The sequence below is a fragment of the Lolium perenne genome, chromosome 5 (assembly GCF_019359855.2).
Source record: "Lolium perenne isolate Kyuss_39 chromosome 5, Kyuss_2.0, whole genome shotgun sequence".
NCBI classification, from domain to species: domain Eukaryota; kingdom Viridiplantae; phylum Streptophyta; class Magnoliopsida; order Poales; family Poaceae; genus Lolium; species Lolium perenne.
Genome location: NC_067248.2, coordinates 36,907,196 through 36,930,702, shown reverse-complemented (window position 1 = coordinate 36,930,702; position 23,507 = coordinate 36,907,196). Strand labels below are relative to the sequence as shown.

At 41.1% G+C, this 23,507-nt stretch overlaps 2 protein-coding genes and 1 long non-coding RNA gene across 3 annotated transcripts; 1 reads left to right on the top strand and 2 right to left on the bottom strand.

Annotated features, from left to right (window-relative positions):
• The first annotated feature begins 1,316 nt into the window (after positions 1–1,316).
• Positions 1,317–3,866, top strand: LOC127320850 (protein FAR1-RELATED SEQUENCE 5-like). Its single transcript, XM_051349936.1, has one exon. It carries the CDS (start codon positions 1,317–1,319, stop codon positions 3,864–3,866), a length of 2,550 nt encoding a protein of 849 aa, XP_051205896.1.
• Positions 3,867–17,072: 13,206 nt separating this feature from the next.
• On the bottom strand, positions 17,073–17,762 carry LOC139831239 (uncharacterized). Its single transcript, XR_011745912.1, has 3 exons — positions 17,630–17,762; positions 17,311–17,412; positions 17,073–17,199 (listed from the first exon to the last, which is right to left on the bottom strand). It is a non-coding gene; the product is annotated as an uncharacterized lncRNA (long non-coding RNA).
• Positions 17,763–21,435: 3,673 nt separating this feature from the next.
• On the bottom strand, positions 21,436–22,722 carry LOC127320851 (uncharacterized). Its single transcript, XM_051349937.1, has one exon. The coding sequence runs from the start codon at positions 22,720–22,722 to the stop codon at positions 21,436–21,438; it is 1,287 nt and encodes a 428-aa protein (XP_051205897.1).
• Between the last annotated feature and the right edge of the window lie 785 nt (positions 22,723–23,507).

Genomic DNA, 23,507 nt, shown 5'->3' with positions numbered 1-23,507 from the left:
GACGAGAAAAGGTGGGACCACAAGTATACAGACAAGAAAAATTACATTTAAAGCCCAGTTCGTGAATGGACCAATCCAAAACAAGGGCAGAGCCCAGTTCTTCCCAACCTACCTCTCCCTCTCGTCTACCTGTTCTTCCTCCAGCCACCAGGCCAGTTCTTCCCCAAGCTCCATGGCTGCACACCTTGCTGCCTCAAGTTGATCAAAAGAAAAGTACATCTGAAGAACAGATCTGAAGAACAACTCTCTGGAAAACAACAAATCAAGAGGTAAACAGACTCTAACTTCACCCCTGCCCCTCTCCCTCCAATTCCCCAATGCTCTCCCTCCAATTCCCCAATGCTCTGCTTTTACCAGCAAGAAAGTACATCTGGATCATGCAGATTCAACAGAACTTTCATGGGATAGCCCCAGATCATGCAGATTCAACAGAAAAACACAGGGGAGATGCAGATTTCGAAAAAATATACATGCAAAAGTAAAAGTTGATGCATAATAGGATGCAAAAACAAAACAAGAAAATGGATAGTTGTATCAAACCATGCATATAAACACATGTCATCTGCATGCTTCATAGTAGAGATAGCATATAGATCCAGAACAACAAGTAGAAAAAGTTGGTGCCTAGAACTAGATGAGAAAGTTTCTGGAAAATGCACTTTCAGTTGCATGGTTGGGTGAACCAGAAGTAGGAAATGAAAGAGTTTCTGCTTGAGTACATGTAGTTTTCTTGCTGACAAAACATAGCATCATGACAAAACATCTCTTGAATCCATTGGAACCATAGCATCATGCAATACTGGTAGGAAACTACAGCAAGTTGTCCATCTTGAAATTCCCTGTGTAGTTAAATGAAAAAAAGATAGATAAGTGACTATACAAGCTGGACAGAAAACATGTGCAATTAACAAAATATACAGTAGACAGCATTATGAGGAAGACAGTACTACATGGCTGCTTCTGTGTTTTGTATGTTTAAATTTCAAGTTCCATTTATACAGAAGCAGTAAAATGATAAAGTAGTCAGTAGTACAAGTTGATTTTTTGTCCTGTATGTATAAATTTCAAGTTTCTACATAAAAAATGAACTGACAGTATATGCTTGTATAAAAAATGCTTTGTTAGCCGTATGTGCTGTCCCATATAATTACATGCTTTCATGCCATTTTTCAAACAAAAAGTGATAGTAGTAGCACATGCAAAACATGATCAACTAAGTGAAGAACAACACAGCTACTGTCATATGGCCTAACTGTCGAGTTTAAAAATACATTCCTGCAAGAAAATGCTAACATTTAGGTTCCTACTGACAGGTTATGGATCCAGAGTATGCTCCTGGATTACTAGATCTGAATGAGCCAATACCCGAAGATGTCAGTGTGTTTGACGATTTGCAAAAAGAACATACACCAGTGAACACCGCAAGAACCTCGAGCAATGCAGATGTAACAAAAAGTTCTGAACAAAGCAAGCATGCAAGTGGTAGCAACATTGGTGCAAGTTCTGGACAGAGCAAGCATGCTAGTGGTAGCAACATTGGTGCATCCGCTAACACACACCCTATAACAGGTGAAACACTTTCTACTGATGATTCGGGAGGTGACGATGATGATGAAGTCCAATCAACTCCAGTAAGCCAAACTGAAGTGCAAACACCATATCCTGGCATGATTTTCGATTCATGGGATGAAGCGAAGATGCATTACAACAGATATGCTAAGAAGCTTGGATTCTCCATCAAGTGTAGTACATCCAAGAACTTTACACTTGATGGTCAGAAGGACAAACAGATGTTCGTTTGCAACAAGAATGGCAAGAATGAAGACATTAACATGCAAGAAGCGGCACCGGTTAGGCAGCGGAACAAAAGCCTCACTAAGAAAACTGAATGCAAGGCTAGGCTAAGGATCAAAAGGAAACGTACAAAGTGGCATGTAACATATTTCATTGAAGAGCACAATCACAGTATGATAAAGAAGTTCTCTTTGAAGAAATATTTAAGGTCTCATAAAGGAATTCCCAAGGAAGAAAGGGACTTTGTCAAGCTCTTGCATAAGGTGAATCTCTCTGCTGGAAGGGTAATGAGGATCATGGGAGAAGTCTATGGTGGTCTGGCCAATGTACCCTATGATAGCAAGTCTGTTAGCAATTTCGTGGCTACCATTAATGAAGATCAAACAATCAAGGACATGTCAAAGCTGCTTTCTCACTTTGCAAGGATAAAAAAGGATGACCCAGATTTCTACTTCAACTTGCATACAAATCATGCTGATAAGGTTGACCGCATATTTTGGGTTGATGGGCCAGCAATAGCTGCATACAAGAACTACAACGACTGTCTCTCATTTGACACCACGTACATGACAAACATGTACAATATGCCGTTTGCGCCGTTCATTGGGATCAATAGGTATTGTCAGAGCATCCAGCTAGGTTGTGGTTTCCTAAAAAATGAAAATGTGGAGAGTTTTGTGTGGCTCTTTCAAGAGTTTCTTGAAGCAATGGGCGGCCTCCATCCCCAAAACTTCATTACTGACCAAGATGCAGCGATGAGATCTGCAATTCTCGCTGAATTTCCAAACTGTTGCCACAGAAACCGTAGGTGGCACATTATGCAGAATGCGCAGGCAGTTTTGGGAAATTTCTTGTCAAAACATGAAGAGCTAAGGCAAGAGTTGAATGCAATTATTGACTACAGCATGTCAGTTGATGAATTCGAAACAAGGTGGGCAGATATGCTTCACAAACACAATGTAGCGGACAACACACATCTTGCTGATTTGTATCACTTGAGAGCAACTTTTGTCCCAGCTTACTTCAAGGATCGCTTCTTCCCGTTCCTACAAACTACCGCCCGGAGTGAGGGGTTTAATGCTGTTCTGAAAACATACAGTAACCCTCACTACAGTCTGCATCACTTCTTTGAACAATACTTGAAGTTGCAAGAGAAAATTAATGTAGCGGAGGATTCAGTCGAGTTTTTGGATGAAGATAAGACTTTTAGGGTGTGGGGTGACTACCCTATTGAAGAGCAAGCACTGAAGGTTTATACGCGACCCATATACTTGCGTCTCAGGGCTGAGCTTCGTAAAGTGACATCCTACAATGTGCAACTTATTGGTGGCCAAAGTTATGATGTCCTCCCAATTAAAGCCTACGTCTATGGCTATGGTAGTAGGAGCTACCAAGTTGAGGCTAATGTCGAAACTGAAACTTACAGCTGCGAGTGCTGCAAGTTCAGTAGGGATGGATTGCTTTGCTGTCATATATTCAGAGTAATGGTGCAATTGGGTTGTATTAACAAAATTCCAGAGAAATACATACTAGACATGTGGAGAGTACAGGAGGAAAACATTGTGGAGGAAAAAATGGACTTGCCTAAGCAGCCAGTGGGCAGGAAGATGAATAACAAAGAAAGGCAGCAGTTGCGTTACGACACTCTATGCAATGACTACACTAGAGTAGCAAGAATGGCATCAACATCAGAAAAAGGGAAAGCCATTGCAGATAAATACATGCTAGCTTTGGAGAAAGAGTTGTTGGAAATGAAAGCTTCTGAATCTGCAAAGAGGAAGAAGAAAAAACAGGCTGCTCCATCTTTTGATGAGGAACCAGATGTAGAAAATGTAGGTGACGATGGGCAAGGGAATTCTTCAAAGTTTGACCATGTTGAAGATCCGGTTTATATTGCTAAACAAGGTCGTCCAGCTGAAAAGAGGAAGAAATCTGGACTGCACCTGAAGGCTACAAAGGTTGTGAAATGCAGTGTATGTGGGTCAATCCAGCACACTGCGGCTACATGCAAAGATAAGATAACGCCAGGACCAGAATCAAAGGAAATCGATTTATTCCGTGACATGGTCTAGCTTATTGAAAAATGCAAAGTTGTTTCGTTTATGATTTAAGTTGTAATGAACTTAGCTTTGTGTTGACGTCAAACTTACTGTGGTGGTAGGTGGCATGATAATTTTACATGCATGTGCTTCATGATGTAATAAGAGAATGCAAAAAGTGTTGAACTGCTGTCCATGTGCTTACTGTTAGCATATGCACTTTGTAAGCACATTCAGGATTTGTCTTAGGGATGTATAAAAACACATGCAATCAAACAAATTGTATCAGAAAAATACAAGCAAACATATGTATATATATATAACAGAGTGTAGAAAAACAGACAGAAAAATAAACTTATCAACAGCTGTCATACAAAAAAATAGACAACAGAATACTCATTCTATTCTTCAGACATTATTACCTGGCTCCCTATCATCAAGATGAAGATCAACACTTCCTTACTGGGAAGAGAAGTTCCTCCCAGTCAATCCTGTTCTCGACATAATCCATCCATTTCTTCAGGAATATCTTCCTAAGCGCAGGCATGTCTGATGGGTTAATTGCTGCCATCCTTCTCCCATTCCAACACTCAATGAACTTGAGCATGAAGAACCCGCATTCATACCTTGGAAACATAAAAAAATTGGAAAATGCATATGTCAACTAAAAAAAACCATGAATAATTAGGAAAATGTAGAATTGGAAATGCAAAAGAAACTAGTCCTTACGTAGTCAATTGCCTTGGTGTAGTTATGTGCACTGTTTTGTATTTCGAGATGTCGATTTTTGATTCGCTATAGTTTGTTGCCCACAAATGCTTGATACTTCCAATGATAAGGTGAGCATCAGCCATCAGCGCTTTGTCACCCTCACGCCTTAGTGAGTCCATCACTTCGAACCTCCCAGACGTCAGGTTCAACACAATAAGATAGTAGTGCCCAGTCATTTTCTTGATTTCAGGTGTCAAATCTTGAAGAACTAAAAACATAATCTGTACAGTTGTAGTAGAATAGAAAAAGTAGGATCAGGAACATAACCGTAGCAGGAACATATCCGTAGAAACACAGAAACATGTAATATTTGAGGAAAAATTGTAAAAATTACTTCCAATGGATGTTCTAACTCTTTGAATCATGTATTGCTAATAAGTTTTTTAGTTACATGTTGAATCTTATTATTGTATAAAGATGCACCCATAAGCAGTAAGCATGTTTCAAAGAAGCTTTTTAAAAAAGAGAAAAATAGAGGAAGCAAAAAAGCTAAAAAAGAGATAGAACGTACCATATCTTTGTGGTCTAGGCGGTGCGTAGGTGAACACTCGAAAGCTTTTCTAACAGTCCTATCTAAAGACAGTTGGTTGCACTCCTTAGTTTAGTCTGCACACCATCTATCTATCTATTATATTATTAAAACACAAGACAACTAATGGCTTAGATTAAGCCGCTAAACGGAAACGGTTCAGATTAAAGAAAAACTATTAGCGAAACCATAGCCCCTCAGAGATACAGAATATATTTTCTATACGTGCAAACAGGCCACCTAGGGTTGAACCTCTTTGGGTTCTTTCGCCAACTGTACAACACCTAGAAGCCTTGCGCCGCCCCTCCACTCATCCGGCTCTTGGCTGCATCAAGATGAATGATCAGAGGGGTTTCGTGAGATCAGGCGTCAATCGACAGTCACGGACTTGCGAACCATCTGCGGTGGCCGAAATCTTGGGAAGACAACTTCGAATTGTTTCTATACTTTTCGATATGCTGGTCGCTGGGGCAAGTAATCCGATCCGGCAGTCTTTTTCTATTTATTTGCCGATCTTGCAGGGAGGGAGTTCCCTTTTGGAGTTCACGAGCGACTGTATGATCCGAGCTATGATATCTCGATCGCTCGCCGGAGCTCCCAGGGATTGATTATTAATCAATTTTAAGTAAACTCAATAATTCCGAACTTGCTGTTTCTAGAAATTTCCGATCTTTCGCCATTCCGACTGTTCTACCACTGATTCTCACGTGATGTCGCTCCGTTTGGCCTTTTCCAGGCTACATCCTGAGAAGCCATCCTGAGAACCGTCCGATTGATTCGTGCAATACTGGTGACTGATCAAATCTCAGGTAAGCAATGCCCTCTGTATTATCTAATCAAATACGAAGTTGCTCAATGTGTTGACTGTCTCGCGTCACCACATGGCTCCACGCCTCCACTGATGGTATAACCATAACCTTGGACGGTTCAGCTGCATGGATGGTAGGGGTCTAGCTACTTGATCTTACAGTTATGGCTTTCGCACATAAAGAAGTAGAGAGATGAATCTTTGTACCTATGTGCTAAAATCGATCCTGGTATTATTGGATACTAACTATGCTGCATTTTTTTGCTCTTGCCAACAAAGTATATGCAGCAAAAAATTTACTAATGTTATCCCTTTCTTCAGGTTGTCTGAAGGAGCCGAGGCAAAAGGATTAGATTTTTAACTGCATGTCTGCTCTAATTCAGTTGAAAGCATCCCAAATTTTGCACGCATCTAAATTTTTTGCAGTCCCTGCTTACAGTTGGAATTATAAAAAAACAATTCTAAGTGCTTAATACAACTTTGTTTTTTCAGATCTAACAGCTTCCCTGCATTACATTCCATATAACATAGCTTTATTGGCATCTCTCCTAAAGAATTATGAGGAGTTTCATACAGGTCAGAGCTCTCTGATCTTTTCGCAGTCTATGTATAGGCTTATGGATTTTCTAAATTTCTATAAACTAAAAATGCTATCTAATGGTGCTTACTATTTATAAGCAGCTTTCGTCCACATGGTTTTGAAAGTTTCAGTAAGATTGATGGCAAATATGGTGCTAGATCTAATGTTTTTTTTCCTTTTTATGTGGCTTGGTTTTGGAATACATATCAGATGTTGTTGCTTCTGTGCAATTTAGTTTTGTATATCATATGATTGATGCGTAAAATAGATATGTATGTTGAAACCTTGATAAATGTTATTTCTGGAAGCATTAGCTAAAAAAATTAACCTTTGCCAGACAAGGTGTGTGATAGTCATCTAATGAAAGGGCTGTCTTATAGATAACCTTTTGCAAGAAGAAATAAAGCTTTTATATATAAAAAATCAGTGACTCTGAAGTCTGCTTGAAATGATTTTGGTAGCTGGGTTTTTCTGTAATCTCTACTTGGAGATTTTTTTTTTTGGAAAAATACTACGATTCAAATACTGATACATATATCCAAATAATATGAAATGGACGGATCAGTGGATATCACCAACGTGGAGGTGGACATACCCGATGGATGGCGGCGTGGAGGTCTTGGCCAGTTTTTACCATCTAAATCTTGGTAGACGATCCGGTCTAAGATGAGAAGAGAAAGCACACTTTCGGGGAGTTTGAGAAATGCTAATCGGACTGTATGACAAGGTTATCTTGGATGTCCATCTTTGATCTTACGAAAATTATCCATATTCCTTTAGAATTTTTTTACAAGTTAACTGCCGGGTATGCCTGGTGATTTGGTAATAGTGTGTCTCCGGTTAATTCACAGCCATCCTTTTCCAGGAACGTACCTTGAGATGAATCTAAATTTTTTTCCCACTATTGCATAAACTTTGAAAAATTTATATCATGAAGAGTCACCTTACTAAATCTTTCCCTTCATTGTTGCACGGATATTAGCGATCGGCTAAATCATACAAGGGTGGTTCTTCATATCTAGGTCTCTACAACAGGATTATAGCGTGGATGAACAATGTATCTATACCTTTCACTATGCAGACACCTATGAACATAATATGTTTTCCAGTATTTTAATATTTACTCCACATTGTCTCCAGCCATAAAGCTGAACTATATATTTCTTGAATACGTCTAATCTTCTTTATGTGCGTTCAGGTTTACAACTGTCAACATCTCATTCCCAAAAGTGTGTTCACTTAGACTATTAGTACATAATAAAAATAAAAATTCTTACTCCATGCTTCTCTCGATTATTGCTTTCTGATTTCCATCATATTGTATTAAGCTTCAGTACAGCATACTACTACCATACAATGTATTCATAGCTGATGACAATGCTTTGCCATTGTGCAACTATTGTCAAAGAATTAGAAATTATGCCTTTATAGACCGTTTTGGAACCATTATGGCTGATATAACTTTAGTGATAAAATTGTTTGTGCCAGTTATTACTATACAAAGAAATATTGTCAGGTCCATGGCAATTGCTTCATAAACCCTGATCAGAACTTTCTGTTATGGGTCAACAATCTAGCTTGCTATGTAAAGATAAAATAGTTTTGCATTGTTTGTATTTCAGCTGCTGGAGAAATTTAAGGAATGAAGAAAAAACATGTTATGGACCCGTGAAACAGTGACCAGCCATGACAACCAAAGAAAGACAGCCACGGCATTTTCTCTCATGTATGTCCTTTTCTTGGTTGTATCTGGTGTTATTAGAGAGCAGAAACAATCACATATATCTGGTGTTATATTCAATTTGATACTCTTACGGAGTGCCATGCATCAAACAATTATAATCCAAGACGTGTCAGAAAACAAGACTATATGTATTTGCAGTATGTTGTAGTGATGTTAACATTGAGGAGCCATTTTGGATGATGCAACTTTGGTATTGCAACATTTATTTTATTTGTACTGCTGTAATAAGTATTATAATTTTCTGCACAATTTTATTATCATTTATTTTCTAAACTTAAAAGCAGGAGTTCCAGCCATTTAAATTGTATCTGCCACAACAATCCTATTATCAGACAATCACTTACTCATGGAAAATCCTTTTCGTTCCACTTAGCCCTATCGGTATTTTAGTGATATGTTCTATACGAACTGGAAGATCCTGTTTGGTTAAATACCTAACAAAAGATTACGATTTTCCTTTCAGTAAGGTACGAAGGCTTCTTATTCCACAAGAAAATTATAATATCCAACTTTTGAAATGAAGCAAAAAAAAAAAATTGACAATTTTGAAATGAGGCATCTTTATTTCACCAGGGTTTGGAAATAGCAACATCAGTGCTTTGCAATATCAGGCCCATTAGCATTTAATTTATCTAAGTACCACAGTAGTAGGTAGATAGCAGAACTCTATATAAAGTTTTCTATAACAAATTTACCATGCAAAAATCAACACTACAATATCCGTTCTTCACTACAATGCAATATGAGTTTTTACGTATAAGGTATTTTTACTACAAACTCAATAACTTTTACATGTACTTTACGCAAATACAATAAAATAAATATGAATCTAGCCGCGCAAATGCGCGGGTAACCCTGCTAGTTATAAAGTATAAAAAGGGACAGGTTAAAAGAGAGCAGAAGAAATACATATCCAGGAAATACAAAAAAAGAAGCATTTTAAGTGTAAATGATTTTACTAACCGCAATCATAAGAGGCATAACGAATTTTTTCTGCTTGGCCATGTCTGCAGAAAGCACTTGCAATGCGATCTCGCAGGTTGTGTTGCTTAGCCAACCTCCTGGCTTGACTGAGTCTGACAAATCGCGGAGTTGAACAAAGAAATTTCCATAGTCAATAATCCTTTCTTCATTTAACTTATCTTTAGTTCTGCCTCCATACATGCATACCTTGTTGTATAACTCAGTATCTGATTTGGGAACTGATGTCTACGTTCCCCCTCCTTTCCTGTAGACAGTGTTGGGCCTCCAAGAGCAGAGGTTTGTAGAACAGCAGCAAGTTTTCCCTTAAGTGGATCACCCAAGGTTTATCGAACTCAGGGAGGAAGAGGTCAAAGATATCCCTCTCATGCAACCCTGCAACCACAAAGCAAGAAGTCTCTTGTGTCCCCAACACACCTAATAGGTGCACTAGTTCGGCGAAGAGATAGTGAAATACAGGTGGTATGAATATATATGAGCAGTAGCAACGGTGCCAGAAAATAGCTTGCTGGCGTGTAGTTGATGGTGGTGGTATTGCAGCAGTAGTAACACAGTAAAACAGTAAACAAGCAGCGATAGCAGTATTTAGGAACAAGGCCTAGGGATTACACTTTCACTAGTGGACACTCTCAACATTGATCACATAACAGAATAGATAAATGCATACTCTACACTTTTGTTGGATGATGAACACATTGCGTAGGATTACACGAACCCTCAATGCCGGAGTTAACAAGCTCCACAATTAGTGTTCATATTTAAGTAACCTTATAGTGTAAGATAGATCAAAAGACTAAACCAAGTACTAACACGGATGCACACACTGTCATCATTACATCATGCAGGAGGAATAGAACTACTTTAATAACTTTGCTAGAGTAGCACATAGATAGTAGTGATACAAAACTCATATGAATCTCAATCATGTAAAGCAGCTCATGAGATTATTGTATTGAGGTACATGGGAGAGAGATGAACCACATAGCTACAGCGGAGCCCTCAGCCTCGGGGGTGGATTACTCCCTCCTCATCATGGAGGCAGCGATGGCGGTGAAGATGGCGGTGAAGACGGCGGTGGAGATGGCTCCGGGGGCAATTCCCTGTCCCGGCAGGGTGCCGGAACAGCGACTTCTGTCCCCCAAATTGGAGTTTCGCGATGTGGCGGCGCCCCTGGAGTCTTTCTGGAGTTTCGTCAAGCGGTGTCGAAGTTTTAGGTCACGACGGCTTAAATAGGCGAAGAATCGGAGTCGGAGGGTCGAAGGGGTGCCCACACCATAGGGTGGCGCGGGCCCCCCCTGGCCGCGCCGGCCTAGGGTTTGGTGGGCCTGTGCCCCCTCCCTGGTGGCTCTCGGGTGTTCTGGATGCTTCCGGGCAAAATAGGAACCTGGGCGTTGATTTCGTCCAATTCCGAGAATATTTCGTTACTAGGATTTCTGAAACCAAAAACAGCAGAAAACAGGAACTGGCACTTCGGCATCTTGTTAATAGGTTAGTTCCAGAAAATGCACGAATATGACATAAAGTGTGCATAAAACATGTAGATAACATCAATAATGTGGCATGGAACATAAGAAATTATCGATACGTCGGAGACGTATCAGCATCCCCAAGCTTAGTTCTGCTCGTCCCGAGCAGGTAAAACGATAACAAAGATAATTTCTGGAGTGACATGCCATCATAACCTTGATCATACTATTTGTAAAGCATATGTAGTGAATGCAGCGATCGAAACAATGTATATGACATGAGTAAACAAGTGAATCATAAAGCAAAGACTTTTCATGAATAGCACTTCAAGACAAGCATCAATTAAGTCTTGCATAAGAGTTAACTCATAAAGCAATAATTCATAGTAAAGGCATTGAAGCAACACAAAAGAAGATTAAGTTTCAGCGGTTGCTTTCAACTTATAACATGTATATCTCATTGATATTGTCAACATAGAGTAATATAATAAGTGCAATAAGCAAGTATGTAGGAATCAATGCACAGTTCACACAAGTGTTTGCTTCTTGAGGTGGAGAGAAATAGGTGAACTGACTCAACATTGAAAGTAAAAGAATGGTCCTCCATAGAGGAAAAGCATCGATTGCTATATTTGTGCTAGAGCTTTGATTTTGAAAACATGAAACAATTTTGTCAACGGTAGTAATAAAGCATATGTATCATATAAATTATATCTTATAAGTTGCAAGCCTCATGCATAGTGTACTAATAGTGTCCGCACCTTGTCCTAATTAGCTTGGACTACCGGATCATCACAATGCACATGTTTTAACCAAGTGTCACAAAGGGGTACCTCTATGCCGCCTGTACAAAGGTCTAAGGAGAAAGCTCGCATTGGATTTCTCGCTATTGATTATTCTCAACTTAGACATCCATACCGGGACAACATAGACAACAGATAATGGACTCCTCTTTTATGCATAAGCATGTAACAAAAATTAATAATTTTCTCATATGAGATTGAGGATATATGTCCAAAACTGAAACTTCCACCATGGATCATGGCTTTAGTTAGCGGCCCAATGCTCTTCTCTAACAATATGCATGCTTAACCATAAGGTGGTAGATCTCTCTTACTTCAGACAAGACGGACATGCATAGCAACTCACATGAAATTCAACAAAGAGTAGTTGATGGCGTCCCTAGTGAACATGGTTATCGCACAACAAGCAACTTAATAAGAGATAAAGTGCATAATTACATATTCAATACCACAATAGTTTTTAAGGCTATTTTGTCCCATGAGCTATATATTGCAAAGGTGAATGATGGAATTTTAAAGGTAGCACTCAAGCAATTTACTTTGGAATGGCGGAAAATACCATGTAGTAGGTAGGTATGGTGGACACAAATGGCATAATGGTTGGCTCAAGTATTTTGGATGCATGAGAAGTATTCCCTCTCGATACAAGGTTTAGGCTAGCAAGGTTATTTGAAACAAACACAAGGATGAACCGGTGCAGGAAAACTCACATAAAAGACATATTGTAAACATTATAAGACTCTACACCGTCTTCCTTGTTGTTCAAACTCAATACTAGAAATTATCTAGACCTTAGAGAGACCAAATATGCAAACCAAATTTTAGCATGCTCTATGTATTTCTTCATTAATGGGTGCAAAGCATATGATGCAAGAGCTTAATCATGAGCACAACAATTGCCAAGTATCACATTACCCAAGACATTATAGCAAATTACTACATGTATCATTTTCCAATTCCAACCATATAACAATTTAACGAAGAACTTCGCCATGAATATTATGAGCTAAGAACACATGTGTTCATATGCAACAGCGGAGCGTGTCTCTCTCCCACACAAGCATGATGTAATCCAATTTATTCAAACACAAACAAAAATAAAAGCATACAGACGCTCCAAGTAAAGCACATAAGATGTGACCGAATAAAAATATAGTTTCAAGAGAAGGAACCTGATAATTTGTCGATGAAGAAGGGGATGCCTTGGGCATCCCCAAGCTTAGACGCTTGAGTCTTCTTGATATATGCAGGGGTGAACCACCGGGGCATCCCCAAGCTTAGAGCTTTCACTCTTCTTGATCATAGTATATCATCCTCCTCTCTTGACCCTTGAAAACTTCCTTCACACCAAACTTCTCATAACCTTCATTAGAGGGGTTAGTACATAATCAAAAACTCTCATGTTCAGAGGTGACACAATCATTCTTAACACTTCTGGACATTGCTCAAAGCTACTGGAAGGTAATGGAACAAGGAAATCCACCCAACACAGCGAAAGAAGCAATGCGAAATAAAAGGCAGAATCTGTCAAAACAGAACAGTCCGTAAAGACGAATTTCTAATAAATACTTCCGTTGCTCAGATCAGAAAACTCAAAACTAACGAAAGTTGCGTACATATCTGAGGAACACGCACGTAAATTGGCATATTTTTCTGATTTTTCTACAGAGAAAACAGCCCAGATTCGTGACAGATAGAAGTCTGTTTCTGCGCAGAAATCCAAATCTAGTATCAACCTTCGATTAGAGGCTTCACTTGGCACAACAAAACACAAAACTAAGATAAGGAGAGGTTGCTACAGTAGTAAACAACTTCCAAGACACAAATATAAAACAAAGTACTGTAGCAAAATAACATATGGGTTATCTCCCAAGAAGTTCTTTTCTTTATAGCCATTAAGATGGGCTCAGCAGTTTTAATGATGCACTCGCAAGAAATAGTATTTGAAGCGAAAGAGAGCATCAAGAGGCAAAAATACAAAACACATTTAAGTCTAAAATGCTTCCTATGAAAAGGAATCTTGTAAATAAACAAGTTCATGAAGAGCAAAGTAACAAGCATAAGAAGATAAAACAAGTGTAGCTTCAAAAATTTCAGCACATAGAGAGGCATTTTAGTAACATGAAAATTTCTACAACCATATTTTCCTCTCTCATAATAACTTTCAGTAGCATCATGAGCAAACTCAACAATATAACTATCACATAAAGCATTCTTATCATGAGTCTCATACATAAAATTATTACTACTCCCGACATAAGCATAATCAGTTTTATTAGTTGTAGTGGGAGCAAATTCAACAAAGTAGCTATCATTATTATTCTCATCAAGTGTAGGAGGCATAGTATAATCACAACAAAATTTACTCTCCATAGTAGGTGGCACTAAAAGACCAATATCATTATAATCATCATAAATAGGAGGCAAAGTATCATCAAAGAAAATTTTCTCCTCAATGCTTGGGGGACTAAAAAGATCATGAAAACCAGCTTCCCCAAGCTTAGAACTTTCTATATTATTGTCAACAATGGTGTTAAAAGCGTTCATACTAATATTACTACCAGCATGCGAATAAGATTCCATAGGTTTTTTAATTTTCGCATCAAACAATCCATGTTTTAAATCAGGGAACAGAAATAGAAGCTCATTCTTGTCCATTATGCCAAACTAGTGTAAACAAGAAACAAAAAGTTGCAATTGCAGGATCTAAAGGAAATAGCTTCGAGTACTTACAGCGCCGGGAAATAGCTTAGTAGCCGAGATCCGGAGTGTGAGTACCTTTTACCTTTCCTCCCCGGCAACGGCGCCAGAAAATAGCTTGATGTCTACGTTCCCCCTCCTTTCCTCAGAGACGGTGTTGGGCCTCCAAGAGCAGAGGTTTGTAGAACAGCAGCAAGTTTTCCCTTAAGTGGATCACCCAAGGTTTATCGAACTCAGGGAGGAAGAGGTCAAAGATATCCCTCTCATGCAACCCTGCAACCACAAAGCAAGAAGTCTCTTGTGTCCCCAACACACCTAATAGGTGCACTAGTTCGGCGAAGAGATAGTGAAATACAGGTGGTATGAATATATATGAGCAGTAGCAACGGTGCCAGAAAATAGCTTGCTGGCGTGTAGTTGATGGTGGTGGTATTGCAGCAGTAGTAACACAGTAAAACAGTAAACAAGCAGCGATAGCAGTATTTAGGAACAAGGCCTAGGGATTACACTTTCACTAGTGGACACTCTCAACATTGATCACATAACAGAATAGATAAATGCATACTCTACACTTTTGTTGGATGATGAACACATTGCGTAGGATTACACGAACCCTCAATGCCGGAGTTAACAAGCTCCACAATTAGTGTTCATATTTAAGTAACCTTATAGTGTAAGATAGATCAAAAGACTAAACCAAGTACTAACACGGATGCACACACTGTCACCATTACATCGTGCAGGAGGAATAGAACTAGTTTAATAACTTTGCTAGAGTAGCACATAGATAGTAGTGATACAAAACTCATATGAATCTCAATCATGTAAAGCAGCTCATGAGATTATTGTATTGAGGTACATGGGAGAGAGATGAACCACATAGCTACAGCGGAGCCCTCAGCCTCGGGGGTGGATTACTCCCTCCTCATCATGGAGGCAGCGATGGCGGTGAAGATGGCGGTGAAGACGGCGGTGGAGATGGCTCCGGGGGCAATTCCCCGTCCCGGCAGGGTGCCGGAACAGCGACTTCTGTCCCCCGAATTGGAGTTTCGCGATGTGGCGGCGCCCCTGGAGTCTTTCTGGAGTTTCGTCAAGCGGTGTCGAAGTTTTAGGTCACGATGGCTTAAATAGGCGAAGAATCGGAGTCGGAGGGTCGAAGGGGTGCCCACACCATAGGGTGGCGCGGGCCCCCCCTGGCCGCGCTGGCCTAGGGTTTGGTGGGCCTGTGCCCCCTCCCTGGTGGCTCTCGGGTGTTCTGGATGCTTCCGGGCAAAATAGGAACCTGGGCGTTGATTTCGTCCAATTCCGAGAATATTTCGTTACTAGGATTTCTGAAACCAAAAACAGCAGAAAACAGGAACTGGCACTTCGGCATCTTGTTAATAGGTTAGTTCCGGAAATGCACGAATATGACATAAAGTGTGCATAAAACATGTAGATAACATCAATAATGTGGCATGGAACATAAGAAATTATCGATACGTCGGAGACGTATCAGGAACGGAAGGCTTCTTATCGTTTGCAACAAATGGTGATTTCTGTTGAGGTCCTAGCTTCAAAATCCTTTTTGTTTGAGGAATGGGTGTGGAACTACCAGGAGTTGTAGGTGAAGCACCAGATGAATTCTGCAAGTTAATGGCTTTTCCTCCTGAGGTTGGCATCTCAATTGAAGCAAAAATCTTGTCAAGGGAGTCACCGCTATCATTGCTAGAAATGACAATAACTTCATCCACCTGAGAATCTTGATCCTTTTGTACTGTTTCAACGTACTGGACATCTACCGTCTGCTCAGGAACTATGAGCTCAGGAGTTACATTCTCAATCACTGTCTGCTCCCCAGGACTGAAACCGAGATCAAAAGATGGGCAATGTTCAGCCAACTCTCTAACCTTCCTCTGATGTTCTGATTCTGGAGTTTCTGCATTTCCAAGATCGACAGACAAGTTCTTGGACATGTTTCTGAAAGACTTTGAAGCAGATGGAGGAGAATTAGAATGCTTCGTCGAACTAGCACTAGCTCGTGCTTCAGCAGTAGCAAACCTTGCAAGCCTTCTTGGGCTAGGAGCAGTATTTTTGACATCTTCCTTAAGAAGTGGAGATTTCAAAGGAGACATTGATCTTGTTACAGGCCTCCTTGCAACTGGAGTAACCTGCACGTGGTCTGAAAATGAAACAGATCTACTCGTCTTTGTTTTCAGTTGAGCAGAACCATTGCTTGTCTCATCCTCTTGCTCCACTTGCATGCCTTCTCCAATGATATGGACTGGTGGAATTTCAGTGCTTGATTGAGATCCAGTACCGTATACTTGAAGAATCCTCAATGCATCAACCATGCTTGTATGCGGAAGAGATACTTCTGTCTCCACAGGCACTATAGGAAGTACTTCCTCGCTGGCTTGAACAAGATCTTCAATGTTCACAGTGCCTTCATCAGTAGCATCTTTGTTGAGTGTCTGACCATCTTCAGCAAACATGTTACATGTACTGTCAACACTTTGACCAATCAGATGTCCTTTTTCATCAGCTTCTTTGTTGCGTGTCTGATCATCTTCAGCCAAAATGTTACATGTAATGACAACACTTTGACCATCTGATGCTTTCTCTTCATAAACAACTGCGGGCCCTTCGTCATGACAATCTTCACTTACGACAGACACTTTAATCTTCTTCTTCTTAGGTCGTCCCGCAGCAATAAATCTGTCATCAGGTTTCCTTTTCTTGGATTTTACCTCATTGACTCTTGGATTTGCTTCACCTTCCATCTGGTCCTCATTGACTCCGTCGTCTCTGACACTTTGTTGCACTTTTGTAACTCTCCTAGGGCGTTTGTGCTTGCTCGTTTTATCAACATCTTCACCTACCTGGTGAAGATCAGGATTGCCTTCTTTTACTTGATTCGGAGCAAAGGACCTGATAAACTGAGCTAAGCCATCCTCAAACGCACTGCACATGTTTATGACAGCTTCTCTGTACTGTACCAATTTCTGTTGAAAAAAAGCTGAAAAGAGAATGGAAAAAAGATTAGAAACTTGTGCACTCATATTAACTACATACATTTCATGTCAAAATGGAAAGAAGAAAAACCAGTAACTTACTTCTTCATTAGGAGATTCTGGTGCATGACATCTGATGAACATGTCTATAGCAGATGGGTCATTATTGAAAAGGACAGTCTTGTTCCTAAAGCAAGCCTTGAGCTGTGGCAGTTACACAAATTTTTTAGAATAAAAGCTTGGTATGTAAATTCAAACATGCTATTCTAAAAAATGATGAACATCATTTAATGGCACCATATGCAAAAGTACAAAGAATAAACTATTTACAAAAGCCAATGTATATTTATTAGGATAACCAGTTCATACTTTGGAAAACCAAAAAAATTTGAAAAGCATTAAAAGAAACAATGGGCAGTACCGGTAGTTTTCCAAATGATCCATCAGTGTTGGTATCCAAATCTACGACATGCCTTATTAACTGGTTAGTCCAAACAGAAATGCGAGGTCCAGGTGGCAAATCAACAGCGTCTGTTTCAAGTGAATCTACATACAGAACCTACAGAAACAATGTAGAAAAACAAAAAATGATTATGTCTTATAAGAAAATGTACCAACATACAAGAAAAAGAAGAATAGAAAAAAGTTAAACCAGAAATGAAGGAACTCACCATTAGGTATGGCATGCAAGCTTTAAACCAGTTTTTTTCCTTTGGCGTTTGCGGTCTTAATGAGGATGTCGATAATAAATCTTGCCCAGTTCAACCTTCGGATTGCTTCTATGTTAATCACCGCTGGATAACACTTTGGGCTAACATAAATTCCAGTTGTAGGAGCAAAAACAGAAGACATAAGGAAGATAATGAACTTCCTCAAGTAAGCATCATCAGCGGGATAGCTACGTTCCAACTGCTTCTCCACCTCTGATAAGGTTGGTTGCCTCCCATTGTTGATCCCCATCATCTCTAGCACAGAACTTGTTGCATCAATGTTTGGCTTGTACGGGACAGGGTGTGTACCCATGGGTACTGCCATCACACTCACAACCGACTGAACATTGACTGGGATTTTCCCCCTTTCACCAAAATCTAGAACACAATCCACTGGATCAAAGTGTTCCATTAGGAATCTGCATAACTCTGGGATTAACTTTGAACACTTCATACTAAGGATGGCACCAAAATCTGCTCCTCTGATCAAAGAACGCTGCTTAGATGTCATTCCTTTGCAAACCCTAACAACCTTCATTGGAGAAGAACAGTTGAATAAATTATTCTGCAGCAAAAATGTAGTAGCATGAGAAACAACACCCATTTACAGCATGCAGAAGTAAAAAAAAAAGAAATGAGAAAGGGGAAGCATAGAGTAGAAAACAAAAAAGGGAGTTTAAGAAAAAACCTTCTTCTCAACAACATTGTCCTCTTCTTCTGACTTTTCCTCATCGTGTATTGGATGCTCTGGCACATTGAAAGGGGGCTCATCGGAAGGAGGAACAGTCTGCAATGGTACTGGTTCTTTTTGCACACCCTGAGATACATTTTTATACTATAACCTCTCCTTCATCCTCTTGAATTTAGAAATCTTCTGACGGCTCTTTGGAGTTTTAGAATGTTTCTGCAACATACAGAAAAGTAGAAAAGCAATAATTACCTAATCACCATGATATAAAACAAAATATACATAAAAAAACATGCATGCGGTGGGACAGATTTCTTACGAGTGGGATTACAGGTTTCATTGCAACCTAATAGATGACAGAAAACAAAATGATCCAGAATAAAAACCCTGAAAAAACAAAAAAAATAGCAGTCAAAAAATATGTATGAATTATAGATATAGTGGTATATCTACATGCTACAAGCCAGAATTTTAAAATTGTATGTTGGAAGAACATCTCAGCAATTAATGAGAACCCATGGAATATCTACAAATAGCAGCAGCATAATTAACTGCAAAAACAGATATGCTAAGAAGAACTCAAAGGGTAACTCAAATATTTTAAAATATACAGCCAACAGTATTTAAATATACATACAAAGGGTAACTCAATATTTGTCTGTAACATTGCTGACTTGAAAATGCAGATAGAAGACACAAAATGTTTCTAAGTTTTATACACCCAACAGTATTTAAATATACATCCAAAAGGGTAACTCAATATTTCTCTGTAACATTGCTGATTTGAAAATGCAGATAGAAAAACACAACATGTTTCTAAGTTTTATACAGCCAACAGTATTTAAAAATACATCCAAAGGGTAACTCAAAAATTTCTCTGTAAGCTTATTGGATAACTCAAAATATTTCTCTGTAGCCTCAATTTTATACACCCAACAGTATTTAAATATACATCCAAAGGGTAAGTAAATCTTTCTCTGTAACATTGATAACTTGAAAAATGCAGATACAAAACCACAACATGTTAATGAAGTTTTATACACCCACAGTGTATAATTATACATCAAAAAGGGTAAGTCAAATCTCCTATAACCTTTGCTGACTTAAAAATGGAGATACAAAACAACATGTTAATAAAGTTTTATACACCCACAGTATTACAAAATACATGCAACAACACTTAAACACATCCACCCATCAAAAAAAATAAGAAGAAATCTTCCTACAACCTTGATGACTTCATGAATATACATCCAAATATCAATGACAAAAACAACTGAAAACTACATTGGATTACAGCACATCAACATTGGATTTCATCAGAGCAACTTAAACCTACTCAAAAAAAATCACAGCAAACATTGGATTTCATCACAGCAACTTGAACTACTCAAGTGTACATCACAAAAAAACTTGAGCTACTCAAAACTACATAACAGCCATCTGTGGGGCGTAGGATGAAATACGAGATTCTACTATTGCTAGTACATCAAATCAATATGCTACTAGTACTACTACGATAACTCGAAACTTGTCGTGCTACGTATGACAATGAACAAACAGTACAAGTGCAAATCGGGATACTAATCATCAAAATCGACATGATCCGGGTGCGAATCAAACAAACCAGTGGGAGTAATGCAAACTATGCCAAGCCGCCGATGAGTTTCCTCCACAAAATCAACGGGGATACGACCAAAAAAATCTCCGCCACAGACAAAATCATCAAGGCGGACGAACAGCTCTAGCTATCGGAACAAAATCGAAGCAAGTAAGAGGGGCCAGGGGAGCGAAATCGAAGCACTCACCAGCGTACCAGCTGTGGACCGAGGCGGGCTCGACGCAGAACAAGTCACCGTCACAGACGCCTCCTCTCCACCTCAAATGGGACGAACAGCTCTAGCTATCGGACAAAATCGAACCACGTAAGAGGGGCCGGGGTGCGAAATCGAAGCACTAACAGAGTACCACCTTTGGATCGACGCGGGCTCGACGCAGAACAAGACGCCGTCGCAGACGCCTCCTCTCCACCTCGAATGGGACGAAATCGAGCCGACGGGCGAGACGATCCCCGTGTCCTCGACACAGATTCTGCTCACCAGAGCAGCCCGGCGGCTCCCCCGACGACGAGATCGGCGGCGCAACGATTTAGGGGAGAAGATCTGCCATGGATTTGGAGAAGAATCGGAGCAGCGCAAGGGGAGAAGAGAGAAATCCGGAGCAGTTTCGGAGCGAGGAAGAAGGGGAGTAGCCGACGCGTGCGGGCGTCCTCGTCGGTAATAATTTGGACGTTAGCGCGGAGGAGAGCGGACCGTCTGATTTTGATCGGACGGTAGACACGAGTGGTCACCAGCTAAGACGAGACGGAGACCCAGCACGTAATAGAAATTGGGTAAAACATATTTGTAAGATTGATTTAAAAAATCAGACATTTATATTATGTAAGAAACTTATACATACACTTTTCTTGTGTACTCTCCAATTCAAATTAATTAACTCAAATTTACTTAGATACATATGTATCAAGATGTGTTTGTTAACTAGATACATCCATGTCTAATCAAAATTAAGTTAATTAATATGAATCGGAAGGAGTGGAATAATATAATATTATGAATAAAATAAACAAACCCGCACACTGAAACGCGTTAAATACAATGGTATCTAGACAAAATCTAACCAAACCTAGGATAACTAATTTGAAACGGAGGGAGTAGCAAGTATGAGTATGCTATCGTATATGCACACTAGATCTTATGCGCTTGTCAAATTGTAGACGATGTAGAGAGCATTAATCTTGTGCCGTGTCGTCCATCACGCAGTACAGGTTCAAGGTAGGAGCCAGACCGGCGGCGAGTAAGTGGAGATGGAGCTTTCCCCGGGCTTCATGGGGAAGCAATGCTCGGGGCGAGCCGGCAGCAGGCGGCACCTGCCATTATCGGTGCAGCTAAACTCGTCAGGACTACTCTGCTCGGGGAAGTAGGGCGCGAAGAAGGTGTAGTTGTAGTAGGTGCGGTCGTCGAGAAAGTATACACCCTCCTGAATGCAGCCGGATGGGAAGTGGGCGCACTCGTATGCCCTCGAGCAGCCGGGGCCGACGACGAGCAGCCGGCCATCGAGGCTTTCTACCGCAGTCCAAGCGAGAGAGGAGTCTGGATCATCGTGGAGTAGGACGACAGCCGGAGTAAGCGCAAAGAGCCGGATGCAGGAGGTGGCACCGTCGTCGGGCATCCACTCCTTGACCACCATCAGGAGCTGGCCGCGGGAGACGACGAGATATCCGGCGCGGCGTACTGCGTCGTCTGGCTTGTGGCCGCGGCCGGTGTGGTAGAGGTTGCACAACTTGGCGTGAAAATTATCCACTCCCTCCCGGTTCGGATCCGGTTCGTTAAGCACGGTGTAGGTCCGGAGGTGCTCGCCCTTGGTCAGCACGTAGAAGCGGCCGTCGAAGTAGGCGATGTCTTGCGGCGACCACCCAACATGGGTGCTGACCTCTTGTGCCTGGATGGCCATCTGCGAGCCCAGGCGCCAGAAGCAGACGTAGCGCCAGTGGTTGACGCGGCCTTCCGGTCCGAGCACGTTGAGTATGGCGCCGGCGACGCACTCCTCGTCGTCAACCGCTGGCGCGCGAGAGAGGGTCGCGGCGAGCATCATGACGGGACGGCGAGGGCCCCCGATCCCCGCCCATCTGAACGTCTGGATGGCTCCGTTCTCGTCGTAAACCGCGCGGCGGAACCTCGTGATTTTCCCGAACTCGATGTCCGGCAGCGGGATGCGCTCGCCGGTGCGGACGTTCAGCAGCACGTGCCCGTCTCTTCGGCGGAGTGCCACGAACGCCCACATGCCCTCGTAGGAGCCGAAGAAACGGGCGCGACGCGCGTCTGCCGGAAGGTCGAGGCCGTGCAGGGCGCCGCCGCCCAGGATGCAGGCGACGGACGGCCCTCGGACGAGCGGGAGGATGAGGCAGGGGAGGGAACGCGCGGGCGGCCCGACGGGAGCTGTGCGCCACGACTTGCAGCAGGCGGCCATGAAGACGCGGTCGAGCGGGCATGGAAGGCGCCCGTCGATTTGTTGGACGACATCGTCCGGGAGCTCATCCCAGCCCCCTTCCGCCATGAGAGTTAGCCAACGACTATGGAACGCGAGAAAACAAAACACGATCCCGAGGTCAGGGTCCTCCGTCTGTTTATTTACGGAGTACTATATATACGTACAACTACTATACCTGGTTTCTCGACAACTTCTACCTGGAGACCAGGGTGGAGGAGTCCAAATAAAACTCTGGATGCCGAACACGATTAGGTTACGTGTACGGAGAAACTCGGATACCAGAGCTTGCATAACGTTGGGGAATTCGGGTCGACAAGTACGGCCGTACCGTGGAAGACTTTTTTTTGGTTGAAATAGCTTATCACATGTAGCTTAGGAGCGCGGGTTAACTCTAAAGTTTTGCCACGCAAAAGAAAACAAAATAAAAACTCTTAAAGTTTGGCAAAAAAAAAAATACGTGTTACCTCCCTTAATTGCGCTTACTTTTTCTAAGGCGGAGCACAAAGCTATTATTAAAGAGATGAAGACAATTGCGTTCTTCAACAAATTCTGGCCGCAAGTGAAACACGACATTCTTCATATTCTGAATGATTTTGTGCTGTGACGTATCGATATTGCTAGACTGAAGTTTAGGATCTTTTTCCTTATTCCTAAAGTCTTGTGGGCGGACCAGATATCCTAGTACATATCGATTGCCCTGATCAATGTGATCTTCAAAATTATCTCCAAAGCATATATGCCACTAAACTCGATCCGACTACTAACAGAATCATAAGCCCAAACCAAACTGCATTCATCAAAGGCAGAAACATTCTTCACCGACCACTCCGTGTGCTCATAGAGATCGTACA